The 17985-nt window shown below is 35.0% G+C and overlaps 1 protein-coding gene and 1 long non-coding RNA gene across 5 annotated transcripts; both read right to left on the bottom strand.

Moving 5' to 3' along the window:
- Positions 1 to 9668: 9668 nt before the first annotated feature.
- Positions 9669 to 12289, bottom strand: LOC145112398 (zinc finger BED domain-containing protein RICESLEEPER 2-like). Its single transcript, XM_079048563.1, has 4 exons — positions 12233 to 12289; positions 12083 to 12120; positions 11411 to 11592; positions 9669 to 11329 (listed from the first exon to the last, which is right to left on the bottom strand). Exons 1-4 carry the CDS (start codon positions 12287 to 12289, stop codon positions 9669 to 9671), a joined length of 1938 nt encoding a protein of 645 aa, XP_078904689.1.
- A 114-nt stretch (positions 12290 to 12403) lies between these two features.
- On the bottom strand, positions 12404 to 16412 carry LOC145115958 (uncharacterized). Of its 4 annotated transcripts, XR_013711793.1 has the most exons (7): positions 16250 to 16412; positions 14760 to 15214; positions 14541 to 14671; positions 14338 to 14470; positions 13435 to 13511; positions 13234 to 13321; positions 12404 to 12628 (listed from the first exon to the last, which is right to left on the bottom strand). It is a non-coding gene; the product is annotated as an uncharacterized LOC145115958 (long non-coding RNA). The 4 variants fall into 4 exon arrangements; XR_013711791.1 differs by having other exon boundaries at positions 13234 to 13511; XR_013711792.1 differs by having other exon boundaries at positions 13234 to 13505.
- Between the last annotated feature and the right edge of the window lie 1573 nt (positions 16413 to 17985).

Genomic DNA, 17985 nt, shown 5'->3' with positions numbered 1-17985 from the left:
CATGACCCACAAGTTGAAATACTTGAAAATTTCAAGGTCACTCAACCCCTATTGGCTAGCAAACACCAAGATGGAAGGTCTGTGTGTGCACATGTCTTGGAGATGAATTCACACATTGACAGGCTGGGAATGTTGGGTGTCGTTGTTTCAAGGAAGTTGGTTGTTGACTTGGTTCGTCAATCACTTCCTAAGTCATATAGCGGGTTCTTTAAGGAATACTATATGGGAGATCACGACATGACCCTTATTGATCTAACATATTTGCTTGTTGCTGCTGAATCAGGAATGATTTGGCGCGCCGGTAATGCAAATTTGATTGGAAGATCTATTTCCCAAACTTCCATGAACACTGACAATGGAAATATTGGAAGTCCATAAAAGCTTTCTCTTCCCAATGGAAAGGGATCGGCCATGGTAAAGTCATTTGACCAAATGGTAAAGAGAAAGGCTAAGTCTGAGATAGTCCCATGTACCATTCCCAAAGAGTCCATATGTTTCTGTTGCTAAAAGAAGGGGCATTGGTTGCGAAGCTGCCATATTTACCTGAAAGATCGCTGTGACATCCCCATTTTCACGGCCAGAAAAGACCGATTTTGTTTATGCTTTATAAAAATCAGAGTACCTCTTTTAATAAAAATGTCGCGGAATTTGTTCCCAGAAAAACATGATAAATACGTTATCAAAGCATTTCCGAAGAAATGTATTTTTATCAATTTTAAAACTTTTGGGATGTCATCGTCAACACAGAAACATAAGCATAAACAGATCTTACATTCATTTACACTAGTGATCTACACCTATTTAATCTCTCAGTGTAATGTAACTCCGTATCGGCACCTGTGATACAAATAAGCTTGAGGGGGTCAGGTTGGGAAACCTGGTGAGTACATAGGGTTTTCAACCCACAATAATATAATTATTATGTTTAATCATCAAACAATTAACCCAATTACCCATCCCCATTATCTTCGTTATTCTTAAGGGTCTACCCTAAGAATCATCTATCCTGCATTCATTCGTTCCGAAGTCCATCGCTTCCAGGGTTCATATGACAGGCACTAAGTCCATAGCTGCCAATGCTCGTTCGTAAAGCACTAAATCCATAGTTGCTAATCTTCATTTATCGGGCACTAAGTCCATAGCTACCAGCGTTTATCTAACAGGTACTAAGTCCATAGCTACCATCGTTTCTCTAACAGGTACTAAGTCCATAGCTACCAGTATTTATCTAATAGGCACTAAGTCCATAGTTGCCGATGTTATTTATTATGCACCAAGCCTATAACTGCCAATGTTTTCTCATACCATCTTTCATCTCTCATCGTTCATCTACCCATGTTTTACCCAAGATATTCGTCGATATAAAATACATATACAGTTTAAATCATTTAAAACATGTATAAAATCGTTCATCCAGCATAGAAATCAAGTATTCAAATAATATGCACACATAGCACGTAATTTATATAAAATACTTCATATCTATGTGTAAGATGAAAGTAACTATGCACTCACTTGTTAAAGTGATGATTCCAAAATCGGGAAGCGCTTCACTTTTAACGATTCTATTTTCCTTCGACGAAACCTACGAGGGGATTTGTCTAGAAGTCGGGCTCTGCAGTGGCAGGACTTCCGAGCCGAAAGCTCTACTTCTCGGAGCCGTCGAGCGCTCCGGGGCTTTCTTCTAGCACTAGGGGAATTTTTTTGGGAGGTTTAGAGAGAGTGTAGAGAGAAGAAAGAATGTGAAAGGTGTGAAGAAAATGAGGGTGGGAGAGGTTCTATTTATAGGGTGAAATATGGCTGAACTTGGTGCCACATGTCACCATCTGGTGGCAAGACTTAGGGAGAAAGCAATGGCCAAGATTGTGCCACATCACCCATTTTCGCACAACACACTTCCGACTTCTAAAATTTGTAACTTTCGCATACGAGGTCCGTTTTTGACGTTCTTTATATCCACGCGTAGGTAAAAATAAGATCTATAACTTTTCTTTTGACTCCGTCGGCTAGTTCTCGGTCGATCTTAAATTTAACAGTAGAAGGTGACTACACTGTTAAATATCCGCGTAAAATTCATAACTTCTACATACGGACTCCGTTTTCGTCTGTCTTTTTGTCGTTGAGTTCCTATTAATGAGATCTTCAATTTTCATTTACCTCGCGTTGGCCAAAAACCGCTCGATCTAAAATTTGAGTTTCGGCTTGTGCACTGTTATGCCAAATCTTAGAAAAATCATAACTTCCTCATACGAAGTAAGATTTTGACGTTCTTTTTTTTGTATGTTCTCATTTTAACGTTTACTACAACTTTTGTTTAGATCACTAAGACTAAAAAGTCTTTTATCGTAAATTCACTATTTACGTCTCCCGGTGTCGTGCCGGTTTTGCCGTTGACGGGCCATAACTTCTTCGTTATAACTCGGATTTCGGCGTTTTTTATATGTACGGAACCCTTGTAACATATACTATGAGTTGGTTAAGATTATTCATTCTAAATAATCTTATATTAAAAAGTCATTTTTGACGCTTATTGTCTCTAAATTGACTAGTCTGAATCTACCGGCGTTACAATCGCAAGGATGGTAAAGTCAAAAAATTTGACTCTACTTCAGGAAAGTCCACTATCTAGCTCTATTAAGTTCCTATTTGGAGATTATTAATACATGATGTAATGTAATTACATTTTGATGTTTTGTAGGATCAAAGAAATGAAAGGAAACTTAAAGGAAGAGTAGACTGATTCTGATCGTGAAGAGATGGATTTCGATCGCACGGTTCGATGATCAGAATTTTGAGCTGCTGCTTAAGAGTTATGATAGATTGCTTAGGAATAGATAACAACATAGTTTTCATATGTATTTGCATTGTAAGGAAAAGTTTTCCGCGATTTTAATAAATAAATTTTGATTGTATTTTATTTTAAAGTTTCCTTACAATGGCATTTGTGAAAATGGTTGTTTATATGTTTCCATTGATAGCAATATTGGAAATGGATTTGATTCTTTCGTTTGTGGTAGTGTCAAGATTTACCAAATAAGGAAAGATTCTCATCACCCAAGTTTTAGTTGGATAGAAACTTGGAATCATGCAACTTGTGTTGTGATGAATGAGAACCTTCGTCTTTGGAAAATTAAGACTAATTCCTTGTTCACATGTATATGTGAGTCACGTGAAGGATTAGGGGATCAGGTACACTTGGTTGTGTACTGGTCAGGTCCACCACAAAGAACGATAAGACTATTCCTTATGATTTATTAAAGTTTAGTAAATATGGTTATGCTTACAAGATTAAGTGTAATTCTGAATCATTGGAAAAGTTTCAATGTATGGCAGAATGAATAAGAAGAATCAAATTAGGCAGAAAGATAAAAGTTTCTCCAATATAAGAAGAAGGGAGAGTACTTTAGTATCATGTTTTATGATCATCTTAGTGATTATGAAACCATATCACAATTGATCCTCTAAGGAAATCTTAGTGCATTTGTATGGCTAAGAAGAGGAATCGTGAATTGTTGAAATGGTTAAATCAAGAAGATAAATCATACTTTGTTCCAAAATCAAGTCTTAGAGTGACATGATCTTAAGAAGGTTTATAACACTCATCAAATGTTGAGTAAAATGTTTCTTACTCTTGTACATTTGAAATTGGTAAGTTATGATGTTTTGAATAAGACAAAGACCAACTAAGACCAATTGGGTGAAGTGTTTGTCTTGATAAGAAACCGCACTAATTCTTGATATTTGTTTGTCAAGTAATTTTCCTTGACAAAGAGAATCTTATATGTCAAGAGGTCATTGGGAGTCTTAAAGATCTTGAAAAGCTTCAAGAACTAATCAAGAATAAACCTATTGTTAATCACTAGCACACGACTTGAGGTTTGTAACCTATCGTGTTAACATATTCTTGTTTTTGTGCCCATTCCAGTTAAAAGTTGACTATGCATGTGAGTTCTATGAGTTCTCAATTGTTTTCATAAGGCGAAGGACCTTGATCGGTGAAAGTTCATTGATCTGTATAGGTGAGCAGCTTAACAACTTGGAAGACATGGTAGGCCCTTGTGCTGCCAAGTGGCAAGAAATTAAGATTGAACAAGTTCAGTCCATATGAGTTTGGATTAGTCACTAACCTTGTCTTGTGATTACGGTTATGAAAAATTCACATGGATAGGAACACATACAAAAATCTAAGTGTCATAAGGTTTCTCTCCAATTCATGAAAATGATTGTGAGGAAACACTTTCACTAAGTAGATTTTAAATAGTTAGCAAATGTGATATTTTCATTCTCAAATTCGATTATGATTACGGCATCCCCCTTCATAGTTCGAATTGTGAGAAATGGCAAAAGGTCTAAACAGTTGAGACTTATTGTTGTAAGTTCTAAAATTGTTTAGACACACATGTGAGCTATATAAAGAAAGGTGTATAAATTTGAGGAGCCTAGATAAAGTCTTATCGACGCATCTTGTATCATAAATCTGAACTTTGGTAAGAAAGTCAGCAAGTATTGATTTTTAGAAGTCCAACTGATTTCTGGGTACATGTCAAAGCTAGTGGGAGCATAAGTTTTATGCAAGTAAGATAATAATTATTATGCTAGTGGGAGCATAATTATTATGGTAAGTGTTGCGAGTTAGCAATGTTAATTATAGAAAACAAAAGTTTCAATTTGCAAAGTTGCAGATGTTGAAAAGTTGTTTTGCTATAATTAAGGGAGAGGAATTCATACTTCATTTCGAATCTAAAAGCTTAGATTATGAGATTTTAATCAAATTTAATCAATGACATATATGAATGTTATGTTGAAAAGATTCGACATAAGGAAATGTTATAGCAAGAGACTGGTAAAGTATTAGATCGTTATGTAAGACATTATGAATCGTGGCCCATATACTTCGGATATAGGATCGATTACATATGCTATAATATTAATCTGTTCTAATTTTCCAAATGCCTAGGGCATTAAGAGGGAAAAGTGACTAGAACGAGATATGACTAAAATGGTTAAGCAATTGTTGAGGACAATCTGAGGTTTACCAAAGATTGGTTGCTCATGGACAGTTGGAAGTAAAGTGTAAATTTTGGAAGGACCATATTGACATACTCAGAGAAGAGGTAACCCTTGTTTAGAAGTGATAGTCAAAATGGAATTATGGAAATGTTCCATAAGTGGAAGTTATCTTTAAATCTTTATAAGATTAGAAAACTTAATGCAAGAAGGATGTTCAAAGGAATGTACTTTGAATGTGAGACTTCGTTTCCATGGAATTGCTCTCCATTGGAATACTTTGTAATGTATGTTGCCAAGTCTCTTTGATTTTGTGCATAGTCATTACAAGAGGATCATTGCATATAAGTTTAGAATCTAAACAAATTATAGCAAATGACAAAAATTTGGTATTCTTACATTTATGATAAGGATTTGGAATTGTGAAATGAGCATCATTGAAATGTTGTCAATTGATCTATTTCACAAAGAAATGACCATAGGTAAACATAGTGTGCATGCTTGGAGCATGGGATAACTATTGTTTTAATTCAAGTATCAAGTCGATTAGTCGAAACATTATACAATGAATAATGTGTAATCAATATGGTGATTAAATAAAAGGTGTTTTATTTATATTCACAAGTTCTGTGACCATCTTGGATTCGATTATTCTTGTGTTTCACTTTGCATGTTTTCACTTCCCGAATAACTAGGTTATTCAAAATATCCACAGTCGATCATACTTTGGAAGTAGGTATTGAAGCTAGATTGTCATGAATGGGTCTGTAGACTGTCTAAAGGCATTTAGACATAACACAAGTTTGCTACAGTGTTCATGAGTACTCATGGAATAAGATTCGAGTATTGGATTAAACCCACGCTCATCTGAATCACTTCATGGGTTTTATCACGAGTGATTGTGAGATGATAATATATTATATTCTTAAAACAGAGACGTGTGAGTTGTAGCTTACAAATCGGTTGCACACTGATGATGCGTAAACGCACCTGTAACTTGGTGTTATAAAACATATTGTTGTGTGTGATTTGATGAGTAAGTACAAGCAAGTATATGAGTCAAAGTTTATCCATTCCTTTTACCCTTAGAGGGATAAAAGCAATATATGTGGGCCCCTCGATGATTTAATGATGACACCCTAAGCGTTTGGCCAAGCCTGAACTGATTTGATTTGTTCAATTAGTCAGTTGTCATAAATCGGAAATCGGGAAACAACAGATGGACAGAGATAATGATTATAATCCATGTCTAGGTCCATATGATATCTTGTAGAATAGAGGAATATATGATCCCTTATCTAATGGACGCGTCATTGACTAGCTCAGAGTTCGACAGCGGCTTTTAAGAGCTACGATTACTAGTCGGGTTGTGGAGTCGTACTTGAAACAATAGTTATTAAACTTATCCAAGTGGGAGACTGTTGGATTAGGTGTCTAGGCCCATAACTATAATTGGTATGTATTTGACCCGAGAGTAGCATGGTCCATTTGGGTTGCCTTCACCAGAGCAATTTGATAGGATGGACTTTTGAGAAGAGGTTATGATTTATTAATATATTATAAGTTCTAATATATTAACATGAAATCATATTATTTAATTAGTATTGATCAAGAACTAATTTGGAATTAATTTAGTGATCAAAAGAGACTAATTAAATATATGGGGACTGATTAAGTAAATCAATGATTCTTATAGTATGGGCCAATGATCCATGGTTATTTAGGATGGGCTAAACCAATATGATAGTCCATAGATAGTCTATGGAAGTTTAACCCATGGAGCCTAAGTAATATGAAGGGTCATGTGAGTTAGGGTTTGCATGGATGTAACCCTAGACTTTGCCACACTATAAAAGGAACCCATAGTCACCAAAATCGGCCCCATGCATTCTAAGAAGTGTGAAAATGATTTTTTGTGCTAAGTAGCCTCTCTCTCAAGTCCTCCTTTGTTCATGGTGTTTGTGAACCATTTGAGGCATCACATTTGAGGTGCTAAGTTCTTAAAGGCCAAAACTACAAGCTACAACAAAGAGGTAATTCCATAACTCAATTCTATGTTGTTTATGTCAATTGTATGCTAGTTGTAGGCTTAATGCTTTGGAAATAATATTGCATGTATAATTAGAGAAAACATAGATCCAAAGCAATTAGGGTTGTATGTACACCATAGGATGTTGTAGTATACTAAAACCCAACAGAAACTACCCTCTAGCACCCATTTCGTACTTCATAACCCTCTAAGGGTCAACCTTGGTCAAAGTCAACGTCAAAGTCAACATTCTGGTCAAAGTCAACATCCTGGTTGACTCAACTCGCCGAGTTGGTCCATCAACTCGTTGAGTTCTTGATCCATGAAACTCTGGAAATCTCGATTCTACTCGTCGAGTTCTTTCATGAACTCGTCGAGTTCCCCTTCAACCAGAGTCCGGACATTTCACTCACAACTCGTTGAGTCCTTCTTTGAACTCGTCGAGTTCCTCGATCTTCATAACTCAAAACCATGACCAACTCGCTGAGTCATCTCCTAGACTTAACAAGTTTACTCAGTAACAGAAAAGGTTGGGGAACCACGACCTAACCCGCCGAGTTGTATGAACAACTCGTCGAGTCCCCCATAGCCTATATCCATTAAGTCACTTTCTGTTGGGCTCAGTGCATCCAATCTATAGATCTGGTCCCCTAGAGTCGATATATCACGTAAAGTTACTAAATTTACGTCCTTGCATGAGTTATTTAGCTCAAAAGGCCCAAAAAGGTGGTTCACAAGTTGCATGGGACTCCCATGGCCATAAAGTTGGTACCTTTATGCCATGGAGTCCCTCAAAGTCTCTAGATCCGAAGTCATGACTCCAATACATGTTTTCATCCATGAATGGTTCCAAAACAAGCTACTAAAAGCCCTAAACTCCTCTATGAAGAGATGTAGCAACTGAATGTCAAGGTATACACTTTATACCTTAATATGGCTGCCATAACAGAGAAACCCCTGGATCCAAAGCTTCTTCCTTCAACCAAGCACCTCCAACTTCAACTCCTTCAAGAATTTACCAAATAATCACTCTCTTTTCACTCCTACACACTCAAGAGGGCTCAAGCTCACGAATTAGGGTTTGCTGGACTGAGGGGGACGATAAGGGAGGCCACATTGAAGAGTTAAGGTACTTAAATAGGGTTCAAACCCTAAAAATTAGGGTTTCATTCTGGCAGCTCTACTCGTCGAGTTGAGTCTCTCAACTCCTCGAGTAAACTTCAAGTCCCGCGTCCAAAATCCCATTCCTACTCGACGAGTTTGGGGCCTCCAACTCGTCGAGTCCCTTTGCAGAAATGAATGAATTGTTTTTAAAATACATTCCAGGAATCGGGCGTTACACCTAGACTTTGATAGTTAATGTTTTTGGAAACTAAAAGAGTACTAATTATTAAAGATTAAATATTGAAAATACCAAGCAAATTTTTTAAAAATTTTTGTAGATATATAATCTACGCTCATAACCATGAACTGTCATTTTCTTTAATGGTTTAATAAAACAATAACATTCAATAGATACAACTTCAATGAATGTGTTCATGTCTTAAGAGACAATCTCATGAGAGATGTGAAATTGTATACCCTTAAGTGTCATAGTCCTAAACAACTTGCTTCGAACAATAAATTTGAACATGATACCTAGTAAATGCATCACTATGATGCTCAAGAACACTAGGAATAGTTATTCTTGACTTCCATAAAGTCTTGGATAATTTATATATATATATATATATATATATATATATATATATATATATATATATATATATATATGATGATATAACAATATGGGTGTTGATCGGGTAAATTTTTCGGGTTTCGGGTAATTCGGGTTTTCATGTTAAGAAAAATACCCGTTACCCGACCCAAATTAAATTCGGGTAATTCAGGTGTTACCCGATTTTTTTTAATGGCACCTAAAAATAAATTTAATGAAATAAATATGTCGTGCTCAAACTTTGAACATTGAGATTTTTTAGTCTATAATACTCAAGATATCAAGTAATCGTTTAACAATTTAATCTAATCTAATAGGATATTAAAAAAACAAATACTTAAAGATCTTAGTTTAAAAGTTGAATTGCATGATAGAATAAAAAAAGAGCTTAATATATAGACTAGATTTATTACTCATTGTTTTAGATGGAAGATTTGTAAATTAAAACACTAAAAAAAAGCCAAAATCGAAAGATAAAGAAAAGTATACACGAATGCATTTTGATGAAATAATAACAACCAAAGTCAACCATTTCAATTACTTGATAACAATGTATATGCATTTATTTTGCATTTACCAAAAAAACTCACGTCTTAAATCTAGAAAATATAGAAAACCATTACATATTATGAAAATAATAATATGTCAAGTTCCAAAAGACATTCATAAATATACTCGTTCTTCTTGCACCTTCACTACTTCATCTTGCTCAATTCTATATAAAAAAAAGTCAAATAATGTTAGTATTAAAAGGAAAAGATATTAAATTTACAATCATTAAAATAATAAACGATAAACAATTACCTTTGTCAATTTGTTGATTTTCTTCCCAATCTTTTTCATAATCGATTGTGTCACTTATGTTACCCCGAATCCAATCTTGTGTACAAATTAAACTTTCAAAAATCTTAGGAGTCAAAGAACTCCTAAACTGATCCAAAACTCTCCCACCAGTGCTAAAACGGATTTCGAAGCCACCGTTGAGACGGGAATGGCGAACACATCTCTTGTCATCAATGATAGAATCGGGAATCTTGGACTATTCACTTTCCACCAATCTAGAATATTAAACATTTCTGAGTCGTCTTCAACACTTTCTTGCAAATACTTTTCTAACTCCCTAATTGATTCAACAATGTTCGTCTTCATCTTTTCTCTTAGTTTATTTCTCAATGGGGGGTTAGGTGTCATAAAATCCGGGTTTTGGCGTTTCCCTAATATCGATGATGAAGTGGTAGACTCGGCAATACTTGAAGTAGAATTTGGAGAATGAATTCTAATATAATCATTATATAATTCATACATAGAATCCATGATATATTTCTTTTTGGCCTCCACCCCCTTTTCTCCATAACGATCATCAAGTAGTACAACCAAATACTTTACTTTGTTCATCGAATCAAGAATCAAAGCAAAGTAGAGCAATAAATTCATTTTTTCTATGTTGCCAAAATACTTATCAAACTTTATTTTCATGGCCAGCGCAATATCGCTAAGACTAGAATCGGAAATAGCATCATCCAAGAGCGTACAAAAGGAATATATATCTTCAATGCACGTGTTTGATGTCACATAAAGTGTCCCTGAAATCCTCAAAGTAACATCATGAAAAGGTTTTAAAAAATGACATACATTCCTAACCCTTCCCCAATCGCTTGATGAAGGTATCGACAAACCCGCATTTTCAATTTCGTACCGAAAATCAAATTCCTCAAGATCATATCTCTCAAAAGTTTTTTCGTAAGCTTGGCCAATTTCCAACATATGGTAAGTAGAGTTCCATCTTGTTGGCACATCTCTCTTCAAGTGTTTTGTTATATCGGGATTAGCAACCTTAGCAAACTTGGTAAACTTATGAATTCTAGAAGGCGATTGCCTAATCCATTTAACAGCCCATCGAACTATCTCAACCGCCTTATCAACTTTTTTTATGCCATCTTGCACCACTAAATTTAAAATGTGGACAACACATCGAATGTGCATCCATTTCCCATTTAGAAGACACTTGTTGGATTTTTGAAAACTTTTTTTCAAGAAGTCAATTGCCACATCATTCGCACTTGCATTGTCAACGGAAATTGTGAAAACATTTTCTATTTCCCACTCCATTAAACATTTCTCAACCATTTTTCCAATATCAACCTCACGGTGACTCTCTTGAGAAGAAAAACACAACACTTTTTTTTTCAATTTCCATTCGTTATCAATAAAGTGGGTGGTGAGACACATATAACATAATTGTTGTTTAGAAGTCCACGTATTGGTGGTCAAACATATTCTACCAACGTTGTTTTTAATAAAGTCACAAATTTTTTCTTTTTCGTCTACAAACAATTGGTAGACATCCGTTGTGCTTGTACTACTACATGGAACTTTAAACAATGGTTGAATTACACTATTGTAATACATAAAGCCCACACCTTCTACAAATCTAAAAGGAAGTTCGTCAACTACCAACAAGTGGGCTAGAGCCTTATGACTCTCATTTTGATCAAATTTCCAAAATGACAATTTGTTTTCATCACCATATTGGAAAGCTAGTTGTTTTTGCCCACCACTATGTTTAGCCAAGTAAGCTTTTTATATTTAGTTAAATGATCACCTAGATTTTTGGTCCCATAATTCGCACTTGTAATTCCCGCCACCACAATGCTTACATTTGCATCTTTGAACACCATTTTCGTCCTTATACCTATCAAATTCTTTCCAAACTTTCGATTTTGGGTTGAATTCTTTAGTTTTTTTTTTTCTGTTTTTCTTGTGAAACTTGATAATTGATTGAGTTTTCAACTTCAATCGTCTCATATTCCACTTCAATATAGTCGTCCGTTTTTGACATCTTTAAAAAAAACATAAAAATCAGGAAAAAAATAACAAATAGAAAGAAAAAAAAACAGAAAAACAGAAAAACTGTTACAAAACATAAAAATCAGGAAAAAAACAGAAAAAAAAAATGATAAAACACAAGAAAAAAAGAAAAAAAAAACAGAAAAAACTTTTAATTTCAAGGTAAATATCCATTGAAAAGGTTCATGACAAACTAGCTAGTGTTCCGAGATTGTGTCTATGTGATAATAACATGACAAACTATCAATTATAGAACAAACATTTATAAAATAACACGGCATGACCATCACTAATTAATTAAAAGTCTGAAATAAGTGTTCGTTTCAACTTTCAAGCAACGAATTAAACAAATAATACTCAAGAAAATGAGGACAAAACATGAAACAAACTTTCGTTTCAACTTACCGGTTCCTATTTGGCAATTTGTCTTTTTTAACGTCGATGAAATATTATACAAATAAAATAACCAATGGAGAACTTACAAAGTACAAAAGATCACAATAAGAATAACAACACCAAACTAAAACATAGGTAGATATAGACAGAAAAGTGCATCTATAATCACCAACTAGAAAGTTTCCCCCCGCATTGCGGGGGGCGGAAGGTGTTGCTTTTGTGTCATAATAAAGTACATTGCCTAAGTTGTTAGCCACAATAAAATACGTTGCTATTGTATGAGATTTGCCCATTTATAAACAGTGTAAATGTTATAATAAGAAAATTTTGAAAATACAATCCAATAATTGGATAGAATTTTCATAGGACAATGTGTTAATAAGAAAAGATATCAAAGTGTTGTAGTATGCTATAAAAAAAATGTACATTGCTAAATTGAAAGAGATTATACAGCAGGTCTCAACAGCCCCATCCATCTTCCCATCCAGTTCAACTTTCCACAATGAAGTTATATCACATCATTATCTAAGACTAAGACCGACATACCATGCAGCTATCAATTTCTCCAACGTAAAAAATTCATACGAAACTGAATTCTCCACTTGTAAGATTCATTCCACGCATTTTTTTTACTGCCAATATCAGTCAACTTTTTAAAAAATTGCAATTACTTTGAACAAAAAAAATGCATACATTGTCCCATTTTACTGTACTGTGGCATATTTGGGTACAGGGGCAAATTAATTTGAACAAAAAAAACTATATACACTGTCCCATTTTACTGTACTGTGGCATATTTAGGTACAGGGGCAAATTAATTTGAACAAAAAAAAACTATATACACTGTCCCATTTTACTGTATTGTGGCATATTTAGGTACAGGGACAAATTGATCTTTCAACAAAATTAACAGTCCAGTCAAAAACTATTAATGATAAAAAAGTTATTTTTTATTGATAAAATCAGTCGATTTTATTAAAAAAAAAATTGCATTGTATTTGAATTGGCTGATATAATCAGTTGTATAAAATCAGTTGAATTGACTGATAGCATCAGTACAGTATATGCAGTTTAATTAGCCAAGTGCAAAAAGAAAAATTAACATCAGTACAGTACAGTATCGACAGGTAGTAGACTTTGCTGCTTTTCTGATGATAACTATAAACATATATGCAAACAGTTGGTGGGCAAACCCCTAAAAGGGAGAATTTTAAGAAGGGAGAAGAAAGAGATATACCTGAAATGGAAGGGCAACCAAGTGCAAAAAGGAACCGCTACAGTTACAGTCGATTCAGGTGGGATCAACGGTGGAGACTGTAGTGCAGCTGTTCATTAGTCATGATTTTCTTGAGCTCTATACCACTAAACATACCATTTCCAAACTCTAACCTAAACATTTCTGAATTTAGATAAAAAGAATAAGGTGGTGATAATTTACCGATTTGCCCTCCGGAAGAAGGCAACAACTTAACTGAAACTCATATTTTCCTGTACCCATTGCTGATCTACCTGTTGCTGTCACAAAATAAATGAGATATTAATTCTCAAACATATGTATATAATATGAAAGAAAAATGCATCAACCAATTTTAGGTGACAATGTATGTATTATGCTCTTAACTACTCCTAGTTGCATTCATCATAGTATCAGATGCTCAAAAAACACAAACAGGTCTTTTGTGATCATCAGAGAAAAAGGACCTGAATAATACAATAATTTCATGTGATTTATCAGGATGATTAATGTTTCCCAGGTAGAATCCAAAAGAAGTTTATAGGTATGCACATGCATGTCGACATATAATCTAATTAGAATCCTTGACCCCTAAAGAGCAATGATAGTAACAGCGACAACATTAGTGTAGAGGGTATATCATGATGTTGTGAAGCTTTAATAACTGTTAAGAGTAATAATCCCAAGCGTATTTGAGTAATAATTATTGTACATTGATTATTCTGATTACTATTAAAACAATTATTAGGTATGTTTATCCATATGCTTAGTATTATGTAACAAATTCACGGTCCTTCAGGGGATGATTAACATTATCTTATGTGCAATGCAATAATTATTGTTTCTTTATCCATATCCTTAGTATTATGAAACAAATTTGAAGTTTGTTGATGTGCTACAGGGCACATTTCTTTATATATTGAATTTACCTATCTCCAGTTCCAAATTAAAAGAATAATCCTCAGATCATCCATTTTTTATGAAGAAAATATTGTTAGTAAGTGAAAACATACCTTAAAATAGGATATTAAGAAGCAAGTCTGAAAAGCAAGAAAGGGAAAGAAAACAACAAATCAATGTGAAGAGTAAATAATAAATCGATCATACCTGAAAATATTTGGCCGATAAAAGTTTCACCATCTCTGTCGATGCAGCGTCTTCCCCGATTTAGGTTTGGATCTCTATAGCCCGTATTTGTTCTCCACCTGTTGTGACCTATTCTATATCGATTGAAGCAATCCTAAAAAAAATTAGGAAAACTTAGTTAAACCTGATTTCATGGTTATAAGAGAAAAAGAAAGAGAAACAACCGAGGAGGAGCACAGAAAATCTACGATGTTGTCGACCTCATCGCCGGCAACAGCAATTCCTTCGTCGTTAAAATACCCACCTCTCAGAAGCTTTGCAAATCACAACACCGGTGCCGTTGACCTTTTCCGGCCTGCATCATCAATTGGAAGAATCAAGTCGGTAATAAATTACAATTTCCATTGAATAACTTCGTCCATAGCAGAAATCGAAAACCGTACCTTGAACAAAAAATAGGAAGAACGCCAAGGTTGACCGAGACGGAAAAGTGTGAGCCAGCGACGAAGTTGAAGCAGATGTGGAAGAGATCGTGTATGGCAGCGATTGATGTTTTTGTGGGTGTTTGACGGGCCGTTCGGTCGAGAAGACCGATATCAGCTTGAGGCGGTAGCAGCAAAGGTTGTGGTCGACCCTGGTGGATTGGTATTCGTCTCTCTCCCAATTGATCTGTCATCCACTTCATATTTCGCCATCGCTTCCACCTCCTGTTCCGCCACCAGAGCTCCGTCGCCAAGATATCCCACCTCATTCATCGTTATTATCCCCTTCCGTGGTGTAGCCGTTGGTGAACCGGGTATATGATCAGGCGAGAGATGTAAATCTTCTTCTGGGGGAGATAATGGAGTTTGCCCACAAATTGTTATGATATTCGACCGAGAGAAGGCGGTGGAAACAACTGTGTAAGCATCCGATTGGAGAACAAAGGCGGTGGAATCAGAGGAAACACATTAAGACAACACGTATAAAGCAAAAATATAAACAATAACAAAAACGACAAAAAATACCCAAAGCATAGAATGGACGTTTTTTTAACATATCTAAATAAATAAGGGACTCATTAAATTAAACGATTGCAATACAAACAAAAATACAGGGATCTGGAATGTAATTTAAGGGACCAAAATAGACAAAAATCATGGTAGATTTACCGTTCCTTTTCTTCACATTTTTAATATATATATATAATAATGAGCTAAAACACTAATTAACAATAAAGTCAAAAAACATTTTGGAAGTCGAGACTTGTTTAGGAACTTTGGACAAATCATGACTTGAGATAGAGGTGCATCATACCAAAACTTTAGCAAAGATGAGACTTGTTTAGCAACTTTTGGCAGCAAACAGTAAATAACAATAGTAACAAACTTTAACTCAAATAGTCAAATGAGAATTTTAATAGAAACTCATGCCAAGATGAGCAAAACAAATAGCATATTTACACCGCATGAATAAAAACCTGGACAGTTAAGTATACTTGACCATTAGATAAATCTAGAATAACAAATAGCATATATACACCAATGATGATGATTCATGAAGTAGACTTTTTTAGTATAAAAAGCAAGTGATTTGTGATGCTGGTAGTGGCTTTGTAGTGATAAAAGCCGTATTTTAAAGTTGTAGGATTATGGTTACTGTTGTTTCATTGTTGGGGTAATAACTTTTACTATGTATCAATATGTTGGTTTTCTAATTCATGCCCAGGTTAATATATCAAAAAGATTCCAATGAGTAATCGTCATCTGGCACTTTAATATCATCCAAATTGACAAAAACAATAGCAATTATCCAATGTTAATATATGGAAATTTGCAAAACGTGTATTGTAGACATAGCAATTATCCGATGTTAATATATGAAAATCTGAATTCATTATGAAATCATAACAGGGGGCAATTAGCTAAAGCCGATTACTATATCGGAAGTGCACCTGAATACCCGATGACCCGGCGACCAGCTGATGACCGGCGAGGAGGCCGCGACGACTAGCTGAAGCTGATTGACCGGTGACGAACGATGACAAGCGGACCTGCGAACGAGGGTTTTCTTTTGACGTAGAGAAAATAAAACGAGGGGAATTGAGATTTGGGACTAATGGGGACGGATAAACTCATAAAGGGATATTGGGCCCGTTATTGTTAAAGAAATTTCGGGTAATCGAACCCAACAACCTTACCCTTTACCCGACCTGAAAAAAATCGGGTTACCCAAATAACCTGATACCCGATTAACCCGACCCGATTACCCGATACCCGAAAAAATCGGGCGGGTAATTCGGGTAACGGGTATTTTCGACAGGCCTATAAGAGGTTAAGCAATATTCCAATAAATACAATGATATTTGTTTTAAACTTATTCAAACAATGGAATAATGCAAGACTGAAAAGAGTTACTTTGTGTGATCAAAGTAGTCCATGTTTTATGAACCGAACATTTTTAAGCCCAATAAATCCAAGAAGACTCACATAGATGGATCTTGTTTCTTTTGTGGAGAAACTGGACACTAGAAGAGGAACTGCTCCTCTTATATGAAAAGAAAGTCTGGAAGAGACTAATACTTCATGTATCTACTAGATAAAACTCATATTTTTCATATAACACTCAAGTACTTGGTACTTATGCAACATCTTGTTTCCCGTCATTTCTTATTTCAGACTGTGGGCCTTAAGGAGGTAATGTTTAGACCTTTTGGAAGGAGGCAATGATGGTTATGAGATCTAAACCTTTGAATTGTGTTTTGGGCCGAATGGTAGAAATGAAAAGTCATAGGACGGGTTCTTACATGAAATATGGATTTTTGTTCGATAAATTTTTAGTCCAAGATATTTAGATAAGGTTGTAGAGCTCCTCAATACCTTTTTGTGGATATAAAGAACGTCGAAAACGGAGTTGGAACGAAGAACTTACGACCGTTTGAAGTTATGACGATTTTTGGGTTAGCCATGTACGTTCGGCGTACGGGGAGTACGTTGGGCATACACGATCAGTACCCAAACCCAATTTTCATGGTTTGAGCTCTATTTAAGCTCCTTAACTTCCCCAAACTCATTCCATTCTCAGCCTCAACCTCCTCAACACCTTCCCTTGAAACTCTAACCCTAGTTTAAGCATTGTGAGCAAAAAGAATGTGTTTTTAAGTGCTTTGGAGTGTTCTTGGTGCACCTTGGAGAAGAAGGAACTCATTGAAGAAGCGTTGATCGTATTGGAGCTTGTAGATCCAGACTTTGTTCACCTTGATCTTTTTTTTGGAGGTATAAAGTTTGAATCTTGATGATGAATTTATTAGATCTAGCTAGTTTTGGGTATTATGAGTTTTTGGTCACTTTAAATGCATACAGTTTAGATCTTGAAGGTTTGTGACTTTGTTATGGATAAAGTTGGAAACTTTATCCATCTAATCATCATATTGATTCAGATTTAAAGGTTAGAGACTTGGACTTAATGGATTAAGCTGAAAAAAAAATGCATTATGGAGCTATTCGGAACCAATATTTAACCTAACAATCCTAACATACCATGTTTAAATTGTGTAACTCAACCAATATTTAATCAATTAAAATGGTTCGTGAGCCTAAAATGTAGCAAAAACAACTACATGTTTGGAAAAAAAATCAGCTCATTCCAACATCATACAAAAAAATTACTAGAAATATGGGTAAAAATTCT

The sequence above is a fragment of the Lactuca virosa genome, chromosome 5, assembly GCF_052849685.1.
Source record: "Lactuca virosa cultivar CGN04683 chromosome 5, Lactuca_virosa_CGN04683_v6, whole genome shotgun sequence".
NCBI classification, from domain to species: Eukaryota; Viridiplantae; Streptophyta; class Magnoliopsida; order Asterales; family Asteraceae; genus Lactuca; species Lactuca virosa.
The sequence above is the reverse complement of the archived record's forward strand: the minus strand, read 5'-3'. Positions and strand labels throughout refer to the sequence as shown.